General features: G+C 43.7%; 2 protein-coding genes across 2 annotated transcripts; one reads left to right on the forward strand and one right to left on the reverse strand.

Moving 5' to 3' along the window:
- The first annotated feature begins 59 nt into the window (after window positions 1–59).
- LOC110991094 (uncharacterized) lies at window positions 60–11,224 on the forward strand. Its single transcript, XM_022256261.2, has 11 exons — window positions 60–167; window positions 670–847; window positions 1,251–1,410; window positions 1,894–2,410; window positions 3,006–3,931; window positions 4,364–4,522; window positions 5,087–5,199; window positions 5,851–6,064; window positions 6,724–6,999; window positions 7,794–7,972; window positions 8,476–11,224. The coding sequence occupies exons 2-11, from the start codon at window positions 731–733 to the stop codon at window positions 9,832–9,834; spliced, it is 4,020 nt and encodes a 1,339-aa protein (XP_022111953.2). The 5' UTR covers window positions 60–167; window positions 670–730; the 3' UTR covers window positions 9,835–11,224.
- Window positions 11,225–11,228: 4 nt separating this feature from the next.
- On the reverse strand, window positions 11,229–15,584 carry LOC147799691 (NADH dehydrogenase [ubiquinone] 1 beta subcomplex subunit 2, mitochondrial-like). The gene is made up of 4 exons (XM_087134660.1): window positions 15,361–15,584; window positions 13,356–13,482; window positions 12,334–12,432; window positions 11,229–12,099 (listed from the first exon to the last, which is right to left on the reverse strand). The coding sequence occupies exons 1-3, from the start codon at window positions 15,432–15,434 to the stop codon at window positions 12,358–12,360; spliced, it is 276 nt and encodes a 91-aa protein (XP_086990786.1). The 5' UTR covers window positions 15,435–15,584; the 3' UTR covers window positions 11,229–12,099; window positions 12,334–12,357.
- Window positions 15,585–16,287: the final 703 nt, after the last annotated feature.

Here is a 16,287-nt window from a genome sequence, read left to right on the forward strand (position 1 = left end):
GCACGTGCGTTCTTAGATAGAGTCACTAATTAGAGTAATACCCCCTGCAAAGTGTTAAAGCTGCCATTTCAGTTATGACTGACGTACCGCGCTGCGTGTGTTATGACGGAGACAGTGCAGCCGCAGCAGAAGAGCCTTACTTTTGTGCTTGAAAAGGAGTTATTCTGGTAAGATCAGAGACTTTAGTTCAAACTGTTGACACATGAATATAGATAATAATAATCGTATTTCTCTTGTGTTGAAATTGTTAAGGAAAAAGTCTTTCTCTTAGTTCAAAATTAATCGATTAAATCATGGAGGACCGAACAACGTAAAGTTCTACGAAGAGAATATCAATCGTTTTGTTGCCCCAATGCGTGTCATGGGGTAAAAGGGCAAGAATAAGTTACACCTCCATGGTTAGACCGAGGTGAAAGAATTCCATGTACGGACGCCGCTAATTTGTCCCTACAGTGATTATACAGTAATTGCAAAGAGTCCTCTGTGATTGAGAGCAATAAGATCAGCTTTGATAATGTAATCTGGAGGCGGAGCTTGGCGTTTGGTTATTTTATTTTGAATTGAGAGAACTTTGGTGTGATGCATTGACTTTCCTTCTGTGGTTTGCAAGTGAAGAACTCCGCCGACAAGACTTGTGTCAAAGTGGTTTTCACGGTTTCCCTGTTGCAGAAATGTGCCCGATTTCATGATTCAAGTGGTCTGAAGTGTAAAACGGCCTTCAAGAATCAAGATGATGAGCGATTCGCTGGCAGCTATTAACGTTGACCAGCTGAGCAATGCTGTCAGTGCTGTGGTGAATGGCACCCCAGGACAGTCTCACAATGCTGGATCCACATCACAAGTACAGGTAATTATCAATTATTGATGTCGTACTGATGCATACAGGATTGAAATCAGTAATAAAGGATGATGTGCAAGTAGATTCTGCCTTTCTTATTAATCCAATTCTTCTTTCCCCCCATCTCACAAAAAACAAATTGCAGTCCAGCAGATGAGAATTTTGGTTGATAAACTAGATCTGTGTCAGACACTGAATGAGTTAGCAGTGTTAGGAAGTCATATTGTACCTAAAGACTTTAAACATGATATAAATACCAAACTCAATTTAAACTGACAGAACATGTTGGTGTTTCTAGGACAGTGTAACAGGCACACAGCAGCGGAAATTTTGTCTTCAATTTTAGACACATTGGCATGGGTTCATTGCCTAGGCTGCTTTATCCTTTTTTGTTGTTGCTGCTTTGTTGCAGAGTGCCATGAACCTGCAGATGCCAGCCAGCAATCCTGTGTCGGTCCCTAATGCGGTCATGGTCCAAGTAGACAGGCAGCTGTTGAGTCAACTGGCGCTTCCCCCTGCCGTGTCGGCAGTTGAGGTGTCCACAGTTGACAGCGCACTGTTGCAAAATTCAGGTAGGCTGTTTGTAGAGCTGAAGTTATCCCCGTTGTACATGGAAGGATCGAAGGACGTTAAACGACAAGTTACCAACCAATTCAGAAGTGAAATGTACCTCAACCCAAGGGAAAGAAGGTCACCAAATGTTAAGACAGCAAGCCTTTCACCCATTCAGGTGTCATCCACATTTGTCATCCTTTTCTTGAGCATACAAAATGTACTTTTTTCATTGACTCTCCCCTTCCAAATAGAGTATGTAAGAAAAGGATGTTGGCCAACCAACCTTTCTCCAAGTTTGTGAAAGTATACACAGGCTGCGAACCCATTCTCTTCAAGCACACATTTTGTACTATTGTGAAAAGGACGAAAAAATGGATGGCTACTTTAAAGTCTGTACAACCAGCTCCATAATAGAATGTGCATGTAGGTTTGCCAGTTTTTGATTTGTAGTCATGATTGTGGATTGTCAGGTTTTTTTTTCTTGTGAATTCTTGGTTGAGGTGGTTTTCAAAGTGGTAACTCTCAGCAAGAGAACAGAATGGTGCAGTCAGCCAGTGGACCCCCCACCACACCCCAGAACACTGTGCTGACAACCCAAATGATGGGCCAGGCTGCCTCGACCAGCAGACAGCCAGCCTCCTCAATTCAGAACGTCGCCCTGATGAATGCTGTTCAGATGTTGGGTGCTCCCACTGCCAACGTCAACGGAGCCCCCGCCTTGACCCAGAACACACCCTCAAATCAAGTGGTGGGCACGCAGATGATGATCCCTTCCATCCTCACCAGTATGGTGCCTGCTGTCACGACCCAGAGCATCTCCCAGAGCTCCTTGCTGGGCTCACCCTTGGTGTTGGCAAGAGATGGAGGAGCGGGGACAGGGCTCGCCAATACTTTTATGGCAAAGCAGGGAGGGGAACAGATGCTATTCAACATCCAGCCTGAAATGCCCAGGGGGAGTAACAGCACCAACAGTAACAACAACATATTGCAGTTGGTGCCCATCAACAATGGCAGTGGGTGAGTTCTTCAACTGTTGCACATCCTGAGGGATTGTTGCTTGTTCTTGCAGTTCTAGTTGCTAATGGAATTTGTTATAACAAGCTACTTGACCTCTGCACATTCAAGAAGCAGAGTGACGAGATGGTTTTCACGTCTGAATTAATCAGGTTTTATACACAAACCTCTGAGGCATCTTCAATCCAATCAATCGATTTGGGAGGATGGACAGAGTTAATGAATGCAGGTCATGGGAAACATCTGCATATTAAGTGAACAGGAGCGTATTGTTTGTATTTCCCAGCAACCTGTTCAATTTTTCACATTTCTCCCTGACAGTATTGAGTGCACAGTGCTCTTGAAGGACAAAATCCAGTATAAAATTCAAGCCATAAATTTTTTTTTCAAGCTGGGCATTCAATATTGGGTGTTGGAAGGACCACATCGGTCATTAGAATCGTTACTTACAGTGTGTCTTCCTTCCATCATATTGCTTGTTAATGTGTTGCACCTTCATGTACAAAAGTTCTTATTTGCATGACCTTACAAGAAAAATCTTTGTGTGTCAGCCTGGCTATCCTAAAGTTGTGATCAAACTATTTGTTGTTCTTGACAGTGGTCTTTCAAACCATCAGCAAGCAAACTCAAACCCCATGATCAACATGAGCATTGCCATCCATCTCCCGTCCCAGGGTAACCAAGATAACAAGGACCCTGGCAATGGCCAGAAGCAGGCCAGAACCATCCCCTTGTCTCAGCTGATGACGGGCCAGCCAATCCCGGTCTCCCAAATCACGGGGCCCATCCAGATGGCCCTGGAGCAGGGACAAGATCGAGGGTCCATCTCCTCTGGTAATGTGCTCCCTGCTCCGCAGTTTAACAGCAGTGTCCAAGGTGTGGTGTCTGCCTCGCAGGTGACTGGTCAGGTTACGAGGAGCGCAGTCCAGTCACCAATGTCAGTTCCCCTGTCTCAGCTTGCTGTCGCCCAGGCCGTTCCTGTCTCCCAAATAGCTACACGTCTTTCTGATTGTTCGTCCCAAGGTGGCTCATCCCTTCCGAGCAACTCGGCCTCTCAGCACATTCAAATTCCTCATTCTGTCCTGCAGTCGTTCCCACCGAACTCCGTCAATGCGCCATCCTTTGTTGCCAATACCACGATGCAAGCCCTGACCACTGCATCACAAATTACCATGCCAACTCCCACGCCAGCCCAAGCTCCAGTTGTCATGATGGGCCAGGAGATGCAGGGCAAACCCTATTGGAATCTCCAGTCACTGGAGCACGGCTCGCAGCTCACCTCAGACTTAACCTCAAGCCTGACCACATCCTTGACGGCCCAAGCCCTAGATGGGCCCTCCATCGCACCGATCTCCTCGAGCAAGGCGCCCAAGCAGGGTGGGATGGACCTAGGCATGGTGTCCATATCACCAGATGGACTGGTCTCAAGCATGAATGCTGACGACATGGCAACTTTGGATCTTGGGGCAACTGAGTCCATTGAAAATCTCACCCTGCCATTGGAAGAGGAAGCATCAAACATATGTAAGTCCTTAAGCCTTTTTGGCTTGGATGAATCCTCAGTCCTTTGAAATCCTCCAACTGCCTCCATAGAAAAATTGGATACGGCGTCAATCCTCCAAAATCCTCCAATATTTCTTGAATTGGTTCCCTAGAGTGGTGACCACTGCCTCAATCCACAAAACTACTCTAAAACCGCCTAGAGGATTTTAGAGCATTGAAGATGGTTGAAGATCGTGTGTGGTGGTTCTGGGGTGTTTAAAAAATCATATTAAAATTGGAAGGTTGAAGACATATGTAGTTGGTTAGCTTGTCACTGAAATACAGCACTGTATGTGGAAGTGCTGTTGTATCTCTTGCTAGCCTCTAGATCTGTAAGTCTCTCAGCTCTCTTGTCGCGTGATTTCAAACATCAGAATTGTTGATCATCATAACCAATTTTGTTTTCCACACCAGGGTGTATTGAATGCAACCACTACAATCCCACCACCTGCACCACTCACGGACCACCTACGTTCATTCCCGATGCTGAGATACCCTGCCGGGCCAAGCTGACACTGCCCAACATGCTGAAGTTATCCGAGTCGTTGACCAATCGCAAAAACATCCGATGTGGTAGGAAATGTTATAAACTACTTCTCTGCAGAGTTGTTGACCTGAATTGCCAACTTGGACTCAAGGGTTCCCAACTTTTTTGACTTGAGACTTGACTTTATAGAAACAAAATAACCTGTGACCCGACTTGACCTGGAAGAAAAAAAAACAATAGCTAAGACTTCACTTGACTGGGTCAAATTTTGACTGGTTTACACTTTCAACTTCTGTTGAAATAAGCACAGCAATTTATCTATTGATGGCTTTCTGTGTGCAAAAACAAGCCTGTCTGTTTTCGTGATTCAAATGTGCTATCATTAAAATAATATCAGGATGGAAATAGGCAGCCACAGACCTATTTTTCTAAAAATTATAGGCCATATCATTAATTAACATGATAAAATTTGTCAGAAATTGTTTAATTCAGAAATTAAGCTTTCGACACAACAATCATTCAATGCTGTTTAAACTAATGAATTTGTCTGATTTGTTGCCTATGAAAAGATTATTGAATGCCTCTGGTATAAATGCAGACCCTTCTTCCTGTTTGAAATGCATACATACATATTTTACTTTACAATACAGGTGTCATTGCCGTGGAGAACATCCAACAACGCTGCCAGTTTGGCCCTCTCGTTGGTAAAGTCATCAACAAGAGCGATGATATTCTGGAAGCAGATTCAAACAGGATTTGGAAAGTGAGATCTTTGAAAGGAAAAAAATTACATTACATGGGCCCTTGAAGTTCTGAGTTTTTTCAGAGTGTCTAGTTTCTAGTTACCCACCGTGGTCATAAAAATCAAGTACCTCATGAAAGGGAACAATTGATGAACTGCAAAAAAGTAACGAAAGAAATATGTCAGGATATCGGTTTCAAAATATCATTGTTTGATACTTACATCATACAAAATGTCATCATTTGATACCTACGTCATATAAAATATCATAGTTTGATACCTACGTCCTACAAAATGTCATTGTTTGATACCTACGTCCTACAAAATGTCATTGTTTGATACCTACATCATACAAAATGTCATCATTAGATACTTACGTCCTACAAAATGACATTGTTTGATACCTACATCATACAAAATGTCATTGTTTGATACCTACGTCATACAAAATGTCATTGTTTGACACCTACATCATACAAAATGTCATTGTTTGATACCTACATCATACAAAATGTCATCGTTTGATACCTACGTCATACAAAATGTCATTGTTTGATACCTACATCATACAAAATGTCATCGTTTGATGCCTAAATCATACAAAATGACATTGTTTGATACCTACATCATACAAAATGTCATTGCTTGAAGGTACTGTCTGTTTTGCATTAGATCTTCCGCAATGGCATTGTTAGCCATTTTATAGATGTTTCTGATGAGAACCAGTCCAACTGGATGAGATATGTCAGGCTCGCCAGCCGAACACAAGAACAGAACGTTGTGGTCCACCAGAGTGGAGGAAACATTTACTTCACCACCAACAAACAAATCACAATGGGGGAAGAGTTGAGGGTGTGGTACAGCCAAGACTATGCCCGTTGGTTCGGTGAGTATACACTTCAGTGGAATCTACACCCCCTCATCAGCAAAGAAGAGAGAAAAGTAGGTTGGGACTGTTCTAATTAGATATAAACCCCAAGCAAGACCAAGAGAGGGCACACCTTTCCTAGCTATGGAGGCTCATTTGATAGGAACTGCACTTCGACTATGAAATGTGTACGTTGTGTTCGCGTCGCTACTAACAAAAATTAACACTCCTGACCAACATGGCTCTTTTTCAACCAATGAGGGGGTGCATCTGCTCAAGACAGATATGATGCATGTGCAAAAGCCTCTCCCCTCCACAAAAGGGAGGCCAGGACCTCACTTTTTCGACTGGAGGGGCATGCCCCCCCCCCACTTTTTGCAGGGCTTATAATGGGATGGGGCTTAATGGATCGGCCTCTTAATGGCTGATACCTGATGGTCAACAACTGGCTTCCCCACTTTGAAAAGCGTTCCGCTGGCAAAAACCCACTCATTGCAACAGAAAATGATTTCACATGCTCAGTGCCACCTGCACCAAACGTGCATGAGCCTTTGGGTACACTCGGTGAGCTCCTACCAGAGGGAAGTCTTGTCTGTGTATGGAGCAGATGTAAGGGGAAAAATGTGCAAGAGTTGTGTGCGTTGACCCATTTTTTGTGTGTGTTTGAATGATCCCAGGGGTTCCTGACAAGCCAGGCTCTTCCTTCCACTGCACCCAGTGCCCTATGCAGTTCCTGCAGCGCCGACAGCTGTCACAGCACCTGGGCTTCAAGCACCCAGACATGGCCTCCCGGCGCTACAAGTGCTCTCTCTGCCCGCGGGCCTTCGTCTCCAGCACTAAGCTGCAGCTACACATGCTGACCCACATGGGTCTCAAGCCCTACAAGTGCAGCCACTGTGGCAAGCAGTTCTCTGACCCCAGTAACCTGCGCATCCACTCCCGGATCCACACCGGTGAGTCACATAGTACACACCTTCAAATTATCAGCACACAAACTAACCACACTAGCCAACACCTCCTTTTTGGATCTGTTTAACATCAAGTATTTCCCAAGCATTGGAAATCATGATCAACTGTCAGTTTTGGTAGTCATAGGTAATTTTAGCCAAATTCCAGGAGGAATTCCGGCCTTTTTTTAGTGGATGTGCTATTCCATTGGCCCGAGGTAGCTAGCCCTGTATATAAAAAGTGAAGCCAATTTTGGGGAGAGAACTTAAAGAACCTTAAATGTGCAGTCGATTGGGACAGGGCATGGGCAGCGGAGAGGGAGTCGTGGGATAGCTGTGAGGGTACAGAACCACCCACGTACAATTAAGGTCAACACTTAAAAATCTTTCCTGTACTTTGGTAAAATAATCTGTACCCCCCTCCACCCTTTCCTCAGAATTTTTTCTAAACACAATTGTAACAACCTTTTTGCATGGTACATTGGGATGAGAATCATTTCTGAAAAAAAAGATAACAAACCTACCTGTTTTCAAACCATTGTAGAGGTGTGCTACCGTTTGTGCAAGATGCCTTGCCTTGCCTGGACAGCAGGCCCTAAACATCATGGTGGCTGGTGTCTTATCTCTCGCTTACAGTCAGTAAAAAGTTGTGTAAAATTTGTATAGACCATTCAAAATACAGGGGAAGAGAATACATTAACCCTAACACTTCTAAGTCCTCCAACAGGTGAAGGATTGAGGAGGGTTAGGGTTAAAGATTGTTGAAGACAAATGAATTTTTGTTTTCTTTCTGACTGCAGAAGAGAAGAGGTTCATTTGTGACATTTGTCAGAAGGCCTTCCGCCAGAAGATCCATCTAATCTCCCACATGACAACCCACACTGGAGAGAAACGCTTGAAATGCCCCTACTGTGAGCTGACGTTTTCCACCCACTCGACGCTCACCCAGCACAGGCACTCCCATGACACCGGCAAAGAGGTACGGCCAGTTTAGAGTCAGTCACATAACTGAAAACTTGACGTGCAGCCGTCCGGCACACATTTTATAGTTGTTGCTGAAGCGCAAGTGACCAGTCACCAAAGGACCCTGACGACATCGCTACAGAGTTCAAGTGATTGAACTTTGACTTGGCCACTGACCTAACTTTCTGTGATTGGGCCAGCGCCGTGTGATCACCATACCTACCAACGGAAGTTTGCACTTTTTGTGCTTATTTTGCTTAAATGTTTGATGACATCATAATTTGTTCTATCTCACATTCACCTGAACTATGAATCGGCTCTAAGGTATTGTGAAGTATGGAGACTGACTTCTGAAATGGAACTCGGCAGTTCTAAAACATATCCTAGATTCTTTTGTGGCCCTTTTTTTTGGTGATATTGTTCACTGACCAAGGACCTCCGCAGCTGAACTACTCAGACATACGTCATTTATATACATTTATTTTGCTTTGTTTTTCCCCCTCTGTACCACACATGCAGTTGCGGTGTGAGAAATGCGATCGCAAGTTCAAGACCTACCGGATTCTTCAGAAGCACATCAAGACCCACTCCTCGCAACGCAACTTTAAGTGTGCGTCCTGCAGCAAGGCTTTCTACACCCGCTACCACGCCAAGCGGCACCACCAGAAGTGCAGGGGACTGCCGGAGGAGCGAGGTAAGAAGAGAGACGAGAGGCGAGAAGAGGGTAAAGACGGGGAGAAGAAATCCAGAAGGCGGAGAGGGCGACCTGCAAGGCATCCGAGGCACACCTCAGAGGAATCAACGCCAGACCCAGTGGAGACCTGCACTGTCACCAGCAGCACCGATACCCGGCCCTACAAGGGGAGGAACACGGAGCATGCCCTGATGGGCCCAAGAGAGGGTCATCCAGGGAGAGCTGACCGAGAGGAACTGCCCCAAGATGGCACAAGGGGCTTACCTGGGGAAAGTGTCAGGATGCAGAGGGGGGCTTTTGGTGATGGGCCTAGTTTGGATTATTTTGACGGTGGTGGTGTCTTGAGCTTGTCAAATATTGAGGCTGGAGTGTCCTCTGCTGAGTTAGATCAGTTGCCTGAACAGCAGAAATATGATCATAGACGGAACAAGTCGAGGAGAGCTGCCAGTTTGAGGGGTTGTTCTGTGAGTGATGGCACCCGCCATGACGGGAGACCTGTCCGACTGAGGAAAAAACCCAAGAGATACTCCCCCGAAGAGGACAATTCTCCAGATAAACGTGGGCTCTCCGGCAGTGGCCAACAGACGAGGGGCAGAAAGCGTGGCATCTTCAATTTCAACATCGTCGGAACACCAGCACCCAGTGGAGAAACGAACCCAACAGACCAAAGATTTCAAAGGGGGACCAGCAATGACTCGAATCCCCAGCCTGGTAACAGCCTGGAAACCTCCCTCTTCAACTCCAGTCATACCCTTGAATCAAATATTCTTGAAGACTGCGGAGATGCCAGGGGGAGTCCTTCTACCTCCTTCTCAGAGCTGATGGAGGGCGGTAGCCTCCAGAATGCCAGCTGGCCCACATCTGCTGGGATAAGTGCTCTCGACAATACCCCCAGGGCAGTGGAGCCAAGAACATCAGACCCAGTTGGGATGTTGCCAGGAAGGATTGGGCAGTCACTGTCAGCAACAGCAGCCCCACAGACATCATCATCTGTGCCACAGACAGCGGAAACTGACTCAGCCCTGCAAATGGCAAGTTCCCTCTATGCAACCACTTCATCATCCCTGGCAACAAGTTCAGTGTCGATGCAGATAAGGCGAGAGCTGACGAGTGATATGGAGGCCAACGACCAGTGCGACGATGAAGAAAGGGCAGGAACAGTCAACGATCATGTTGAAGAATAGTGTAATTACGCGTAACACACATAGGTGTTTAGTCGACTGCAGAAGACTACTTGGACCTGATGGCTTGGAGTTACTATGAAAGCAGTGCCCAGTGCTCCATTCATGCCAACATGTTTGCTCTGATTTGTGTGTTTATAGAGTCAAAGATCGTGCAAAAGAAGTTTTGGAAATTGCTTATGTAAAAAAGCTCTCCCTTAACCGTAACAGTCCTCCAACAGGTGAAGGATTGAGGACTGTTAGGGTTAATGGTTTTCTCTGTACAAAGGAACTCCTTGTAAAGTTGTCAAAAGTACATGTATACCTCTAAAGTGTGATGTCAGTTTGAACGAGGAAGTAGAAGTACATGTATAGCGCAAACGCATGGATTACATACACATGCATAACTTGGTTCTTGCACTGTAACACATACACATAATCGTTTGTGTAACATATTCACTTCAGTGCTTTATACATTTAAGGGTAAAATTAGGGACACAATTTTACATCAAAAGCAAGAATAGTTTGACTGCTCTGTGCATTAATATCGTTGGCATTGTCTAATAGCCGTACAGGCTAGGTACATTAAAATCGCTATCACAATATGAAGGGGTATAATTCATGGCACCACGCGGTCTTTGTGAAGAGGATTACATGCATATCTGTTGATTTATTCAAAGAGTCGGGTGTTACATATCCACAGGTGATCATTGACAGTTCTATTTGTTAACCACTTGCCTCTGGGGTTCCCGGTACCAGGTACCTTGGGTACAATCATTTGTGTAGGTGTAAACATCCAGTAAATGAAGTTATGAAGAATTTTGAATAAGGAAAATCTTGAAAATCGCCCAGGAACTTATCCCCCATATGCAAATTCCACCTGGCAGGCAGTGGTTAAAACTGTTAGTCCTTAGAACGGTTCCATAACGGGAAAAACTTACATATTTAGCAAGAGAACAGCCTGTCAGTGCTGCATTAACTTTTCCAGGATTGATGACAGTAGCATTTGTTAAAATCTTAAACCTTCAGGTCTCAACTAAGGACCATACCTTTCACAGTGAACATATTTATATGTGTATTTACATTTATCTGGAAAGGTTAATTTAAGAGGATAAACTGATAAAATCCTCAGACAAATGCTGCAGTTTTATTTTTACCAAGATTTTCAAAATTCTTTGGGATTTGTGGGATTTCCAAAGACGAAAGATGGGTACAGCCCTTCCATTATAACCGTTTAAAGAGTTTGCCGTGGGGTATTCCTGCAAATAGGTGACTTTGGAGGACAGAGGAAACTTCACCCAAAAAAATCATGCGGACTACAGGTTAAAGAATGTTAGTAAATCCTTTTGCATGTACCATACCTACATGGCAATGTATGCGCCAACCAATGAGAAATAAACTCAAGGAATTCCAATGTCTTCATTCTGAAACCCCTTTTAATTCAATAAAATCTATGTACAGAATATGCTCACAGCATGCTTTCCTGTAACTACATCTACTTCCCATCAACAAACATCACATAACCTTGCCAAAGAATTTACATGAGATTGGGAAACAACATCAGAGCCATTTAACCATTCAGAAAGCTTTTCCAGTTATTTTGATTCATGGATGTTTGCAAACTTTGAGAATCACTATGAAGTCTGTAGTCCTATCAGAAACTGAAATCATTATTTCATACTTCTAAACAACACCAAGAGACCATTGCAATTCACCCCGAGCTGAAGTGCACCCCCAATCGGCAAAAGAAAGACAGCTCGTTACAAGCGGGTTCTTGCACGCGTTCTGCATGTACGCAAAGATCATACATGCCAGAATAAATTAGTTATGCATACTCAGTGTGCTCCGCGTCAAATGCACATGTGCCTTGTAAGCCTCATGGCGCGTCTATGCGGTATCGAAAAAAGCATGCCCTCTTTTATTCTGCTCAGAGCGGATAGCTTGTTTCCTTGGGGGATTTACAGCCAGTCTGTGCTCGAGTTTTGCCTCAATGTGGTGGTTCAGGAATTCTGAGGTTAACCCTAACCCTCCTAAATCCTTCACCTGTTGGAGGACTGAGGAGTGTTAGGGTTTAACATTTGTAGACAACCAGTGGCAACTGCAGGATGCTGCGTATTTTATGGATCTCAACATCTATAACTTCCAGATCAATTCCATTACGAGGTCCTTTCCATTCCCAATCAATTCCATGACAAAGTCATTTCCCTTCCCAATCAATTCCATGACAAATTCTAGGTCAGGACTTGACGTGCTGGGTGAGCTTGCAAACATGAGGGGCTAGGCTCCAATCTGTGAGCAAAATAAAATCGAGAAAATTATTGGAATGGAGGGTATTGTGTCTAAAAATACTCCACACTGTCAAAACACATATGTGCCCAACTGCATTTGTTTTAAAGAACATGAAGACAATGAACATTATGACCTACTGCCGTATTACCCATCTGCAGAAACTTCTGAATAAGAATACACGAACACGCTTTTTTGGTCAATTTGGACCTAATTTTAAGTCAATCTTTCAGTCACCTGTAACCGACTTGTTAACCTGTGTTAATCTTCATCATCAGGGGGTATGCCTAGCTCCTCATCCGTCCACTTAGAGGCATCAGGCCAGGGGTTGTGACCCTGTAAGAGAATAGTTTTAATAAAACAGGAAATGTGTAACAGCACACTGAAAGTCCCGTAGTTCTGAAATGCTCAATATTTGTAATTGTATCATACACCAGTTCCCTGAAATTAGTCCCTTGCACATTATATGACTATGTTGCCATGCCCTCTTCATAGCAAGTATGTTTCCAAGATTGTACATTTCAAGGTGTACAATCTTGAAATTTGGGGCATACAGCATGAAGTGGGTTAATGGTGGAGGAACTTCAAAGTAACCTACCCCAGACAATTTCAAAGAGCTTGTGAAATGTACAAAACTAGGACATCAAACATTTGCGTAATACGTGTACATTACAAGATGTCCCAAAATGTTCAAATTGATTATTTTAACCCCAAAAAACTGATACAGGTTTTGCTTTTTAATAGTCATCTTTTGGCTTCACTATAAATTTTCAGATCATAAAAATTGGTTGTGCCAAAGATAAACCTGATTGTGTAAGAGATAACATTTTTGTACTTCTGGCAAAATAAAAAAAAAAGGATATATTCACATGCTTCGTTTGTAAGAACAACACAGTTCTAAGTACATTGACGTTTCTTCTGTCTTTTACCAATAAAATTCACATTTTCAAATAAAACCATAAAACCTCTGTGCACTGTTTTTATTTTTTTCATAAAATAGTACCGATTTACATTTGTTATCAGAGAGTGTTGTGGTGCGTATTGCTTAAGGCTGACTGGATCTCAGCTGGTGAATTCACTGAGTAATACTGAATTTCCCATTAACTGCTCCATGACAGGTACACTGGTCTTAAATATCTGCTCATGTAAGAGAGACACGATTTGCAGAAACACACTTTAAACATTTATTTGATAAATTATTAATGACTTAAAAGTTAAGGCCAGGCAAAGATGAATTCTCACATACTCCTGACACTTACAAGAACATCTTCAGGTTCGTGGTAAAACCTCCACAGAATCCAGAACCACATGGCTCCAGCTAAAATCTCTCCTTTCCAGTATTGCTTCCTACTGGGCTGTGTGGCACCTCGGTACACAATACTCCCACTGTGGTTCAGCAGAGAATTGAAAATAATTGAATGGTCCGTCAGTGCTCTATATGGTCAGTATGCCCATTTAGGCCCTACTACTTTTTTAAACTAGAAAACTGCGCTGAGAGAGAAAAACAGCATCTGTAAGTACTTTGTGATTAGTTGAAGACAATATCCTTTACAAAAAACTCTCACAGCTTACATGTAACATGTAACACGTTGCAAAGGACATGGAGTGTTGGACGATCATACATGTAGGTTTCAGGTTGGAACTAGCACAAGGACTTCCATGACTGGTGTACATGTATGTGTTGGGCGCCATCAGTAGATCTGCACAGTTGCTCCATCTTTGTGCCAATTGCCGGTACTTAAGGCCAGCGGAATGAAATTTCATGTTTTGTGTCCGAGCATAAATGAAAACACATGTTGCATCCTAGTCCAGCCTTCCCGTTTTCATCATTATATCATCTCACTATAAAAGGACAGTCACTGATGAAATGCCGACAAGACATGAATCTGGGACTGGCGAAAATGTCCGATTTTGTTTAAAAATTGGTCTACTGAGGCCTGTAACTTTTTCTTGACTCCCCCATAGATTTTGTAAACAACTGCTGAACAGGAGTCGTGATGCAACATTCCTTCTGCCTAGGGTTTCGGGCTGGGCCCAGTGTGGCTAGCTGACTGCATGCAGCTGTGCAGAGTTGGTGGGAGACTTTCATGTGCAGGATGCATGGCGTTAAGCACTGGGTTTATGTTGTAGGCATTTCCTGGGGCATGCCTGGCCTAATCAACCTTTTCGACGTTCGCAATGCATTGTGGGTTTGGATGACATGCATGCAACGCATTTTATGCACAACCCTGTGGGAGAAGTGTACCTGCCAAACGTTAATCTGTTTCCATTTTATTTCATGCTCCAATTCAAGCCATCCTCTTCTGACACAGTGTTGCATTATTGATTTGGGACGAAGATATTCACAAACTTTGAAGTTTAACCCTAACCTTCCCCAACCACACAGAATTAAACAGTAGTAAAATGTTTAATTTTGTGGGGATAGGTCTGGTAGGCCCATAACAGCTGGCTTTTGCATTGGGTTTGGCATACCTCAGAAAAACCAAGTCCAACAGCCTCTGTGCGCAAAGTGCTATATGGGTGTTTAACTTTGTGTGAATGGGGAAGGATAGGGCCAGCAACCCTTGGGGGTTAGGGTTAAAGCTTAGCAGAGTAGGAAAATTCAGAGAATTCCTTCCAACAACACCACCTTTTGTCACAGACCGTGCTTTGACTAATTCATTAATATTAATGTTCTAGTACTATGTTGTCTAATCAAAATTATGACTTGCAGCTCATTCATCCCGCTTTGACCAGTCACGTTCATTTTCAGTCTGTAGAGTGACTGGTGCCCTTAAAAAAGGCAATTAGGCCCCTAAGGGTGATTTGTTCTTACAAATATTTGAAAACGTATTTGAAAATGTTTCAAATTCTTGTATAATCTGATAATATGCATGTATCTGTGAGTTGATGAGCAGATACATAGAAAAATTTAGTAGAAAACTGTAACTTGTTTTTGACTGGTTCACTTCCCCCATAGGGCTGTGCATAAAATGCATTGTAAACGTTGAAAAGGTTTATTCTACCATGTCTGCCATCAGCAAATTCTCTCTAATTTGTGGGAGTTGAAGATTGCTCTAAAGTGGAAGTAAAAGGTGGAGATTTCATACAATTGTACAGGACCGGCCACACTGAACTACATGTAACTTGAACTAGGCCTACATCAGACATGTACTGTACATGTATGTATTTACATGCACCCGTACCCCGACATACATGTATCATTGTCAAGTGTCCGGAATCTGGAACCAGTGTTTTGCGCTACAAACGTAGGCTACTACTTACTGCCTTTTTGGTGTCGCACGCAGAGCACCTCTGAACTGTCCAAACGTTACCCGTAGTTTTGACAAGCCGTACATAACTCTGTAGAAGTGAATATTGCGCTTTAAATCATAGATAGGCCTCTTTGGGCAATTTGTGGAAGCAAACTGGAAGACGGGACCACTACCTGGTCGCCGATCCGATATCGGTTACTTCGTTCTTGCCGTTAATCCGTTCGCCCAATTGCCAATCCACCCATTTGGTACTTCGCCCACAGTACGAGGCTTCGTGCATACATGGGTGCACTGAACCAATTCAAGCTCCATTGAACATAGTGTAAAATCAACCAAGTTTGGAGCCCCATGGCAGGCAACTGAAGCCCCTGAGGCCTCTCAAACAAAAATCAATGTGTTGTTTGGTCCTTCAGATTTCATTTGATTTTCAATTTTTAGTAGGTTAACCAATGAATTTTTAATTATCCGCCCAAAACAAACTCCCCCCCCCCAAAAAGTGAATGTTGCCAAGCCCATGTTGCCATTTTTCAGATGACATCCCTCACCTTCCTGGGGCTCTTCTGACTAATTTTCAATCCCATCTTTGTCTGCTTTGCCCCCAGATGGGTACCCCTGAATCTACAGAGATGATCCTGGGCCATACTGACACAATTCCACCATTTCTTGGCCCACACAGACCCCTCTTTTTGAAACAATCTCTGGGGGGTACTTTTTCCGCGCCTCGGCCTGGCGGAGAATTTTCCTTGAATTTGGGACACTGCACCCCTAGGCCCTGACGACCCTTGATAAAGAATCTTAGGTCAGGTATTGCACACGGATATAAATAGATATGACGCAAGGGTCAGAGGACACAAATTGAAAGCCCGGATGTTTTCGATTTCATTCCCACCGGGGTCATCCATTTTTGTCATCATTTTTACAAGCGTACAAAGCGTAG

This window comes from Acanthaster planci, linkage group LG03 (assembly GCF_054643075.1).
Source record: "Acanthaster planci isolate LZ-2023a linkage group LG03, COTS_SCS, whole genome shotgun sequence".
In the NCBI taxonomy this organism is placed as follows: Eukaryota; Metazoa; Echinodermata; class Asteroidea; order Valvatida; family Acanthasteridae; genus Acanthaster; species Acanthaster planci.

What these genes read in the sequence shown, in the direction of transcription:
- LOC110991094 (XM_022256261.2), top strand. Translation starts at nt 731, where the DNA reads ATGATGAGCGATTCGCTGGCAGCTATTAACGTTGACCAGCTGAGCAAT. An exon ending in AGAGGAAGCATCAAACATAT is followed by an intron (nt 3,932 to 4,363) that starts GTAAGTCCTTAA and finishes TTTCCACACCAG; the next exon opens with GGTGTATTGAATGCAACCAC. An exon ending in CCCATGACACCGGCAAAGAG is followed by an intron (nt 7,973 to 8,475) that starts GTACGGCCAGTT and finishes CCACACATGCAG; the next exon opens with TTGCGGTGTGAGAAATGCGA.
- LOC147799691 (XM_087134660.1), bottom strand. Translation starts at nt 15,434, where the DNA reads ATGTACGGCTTGTCAAAACTACGGGTAACGTTTGGACAGTTCAGAGGT. An exon ending in CGTGCGACACCAAAAAGGCA is followed by an intron (nt 13,483 to 15,360) that starts GTAAGTAGTAGC and finishes GCTGAACCACAG; the next exon opens with TGGGAGTATTGTGTACCGAG. An exon ending in ACGAACCTGAAGATGTTCTT is followed by an intron (nt 12,433 to 13,355) that starts GTAAGTGTCAGG and finishes ATTCTCTTACAG; the next exon opens with GGTCACAACCCCTGGCCTGA.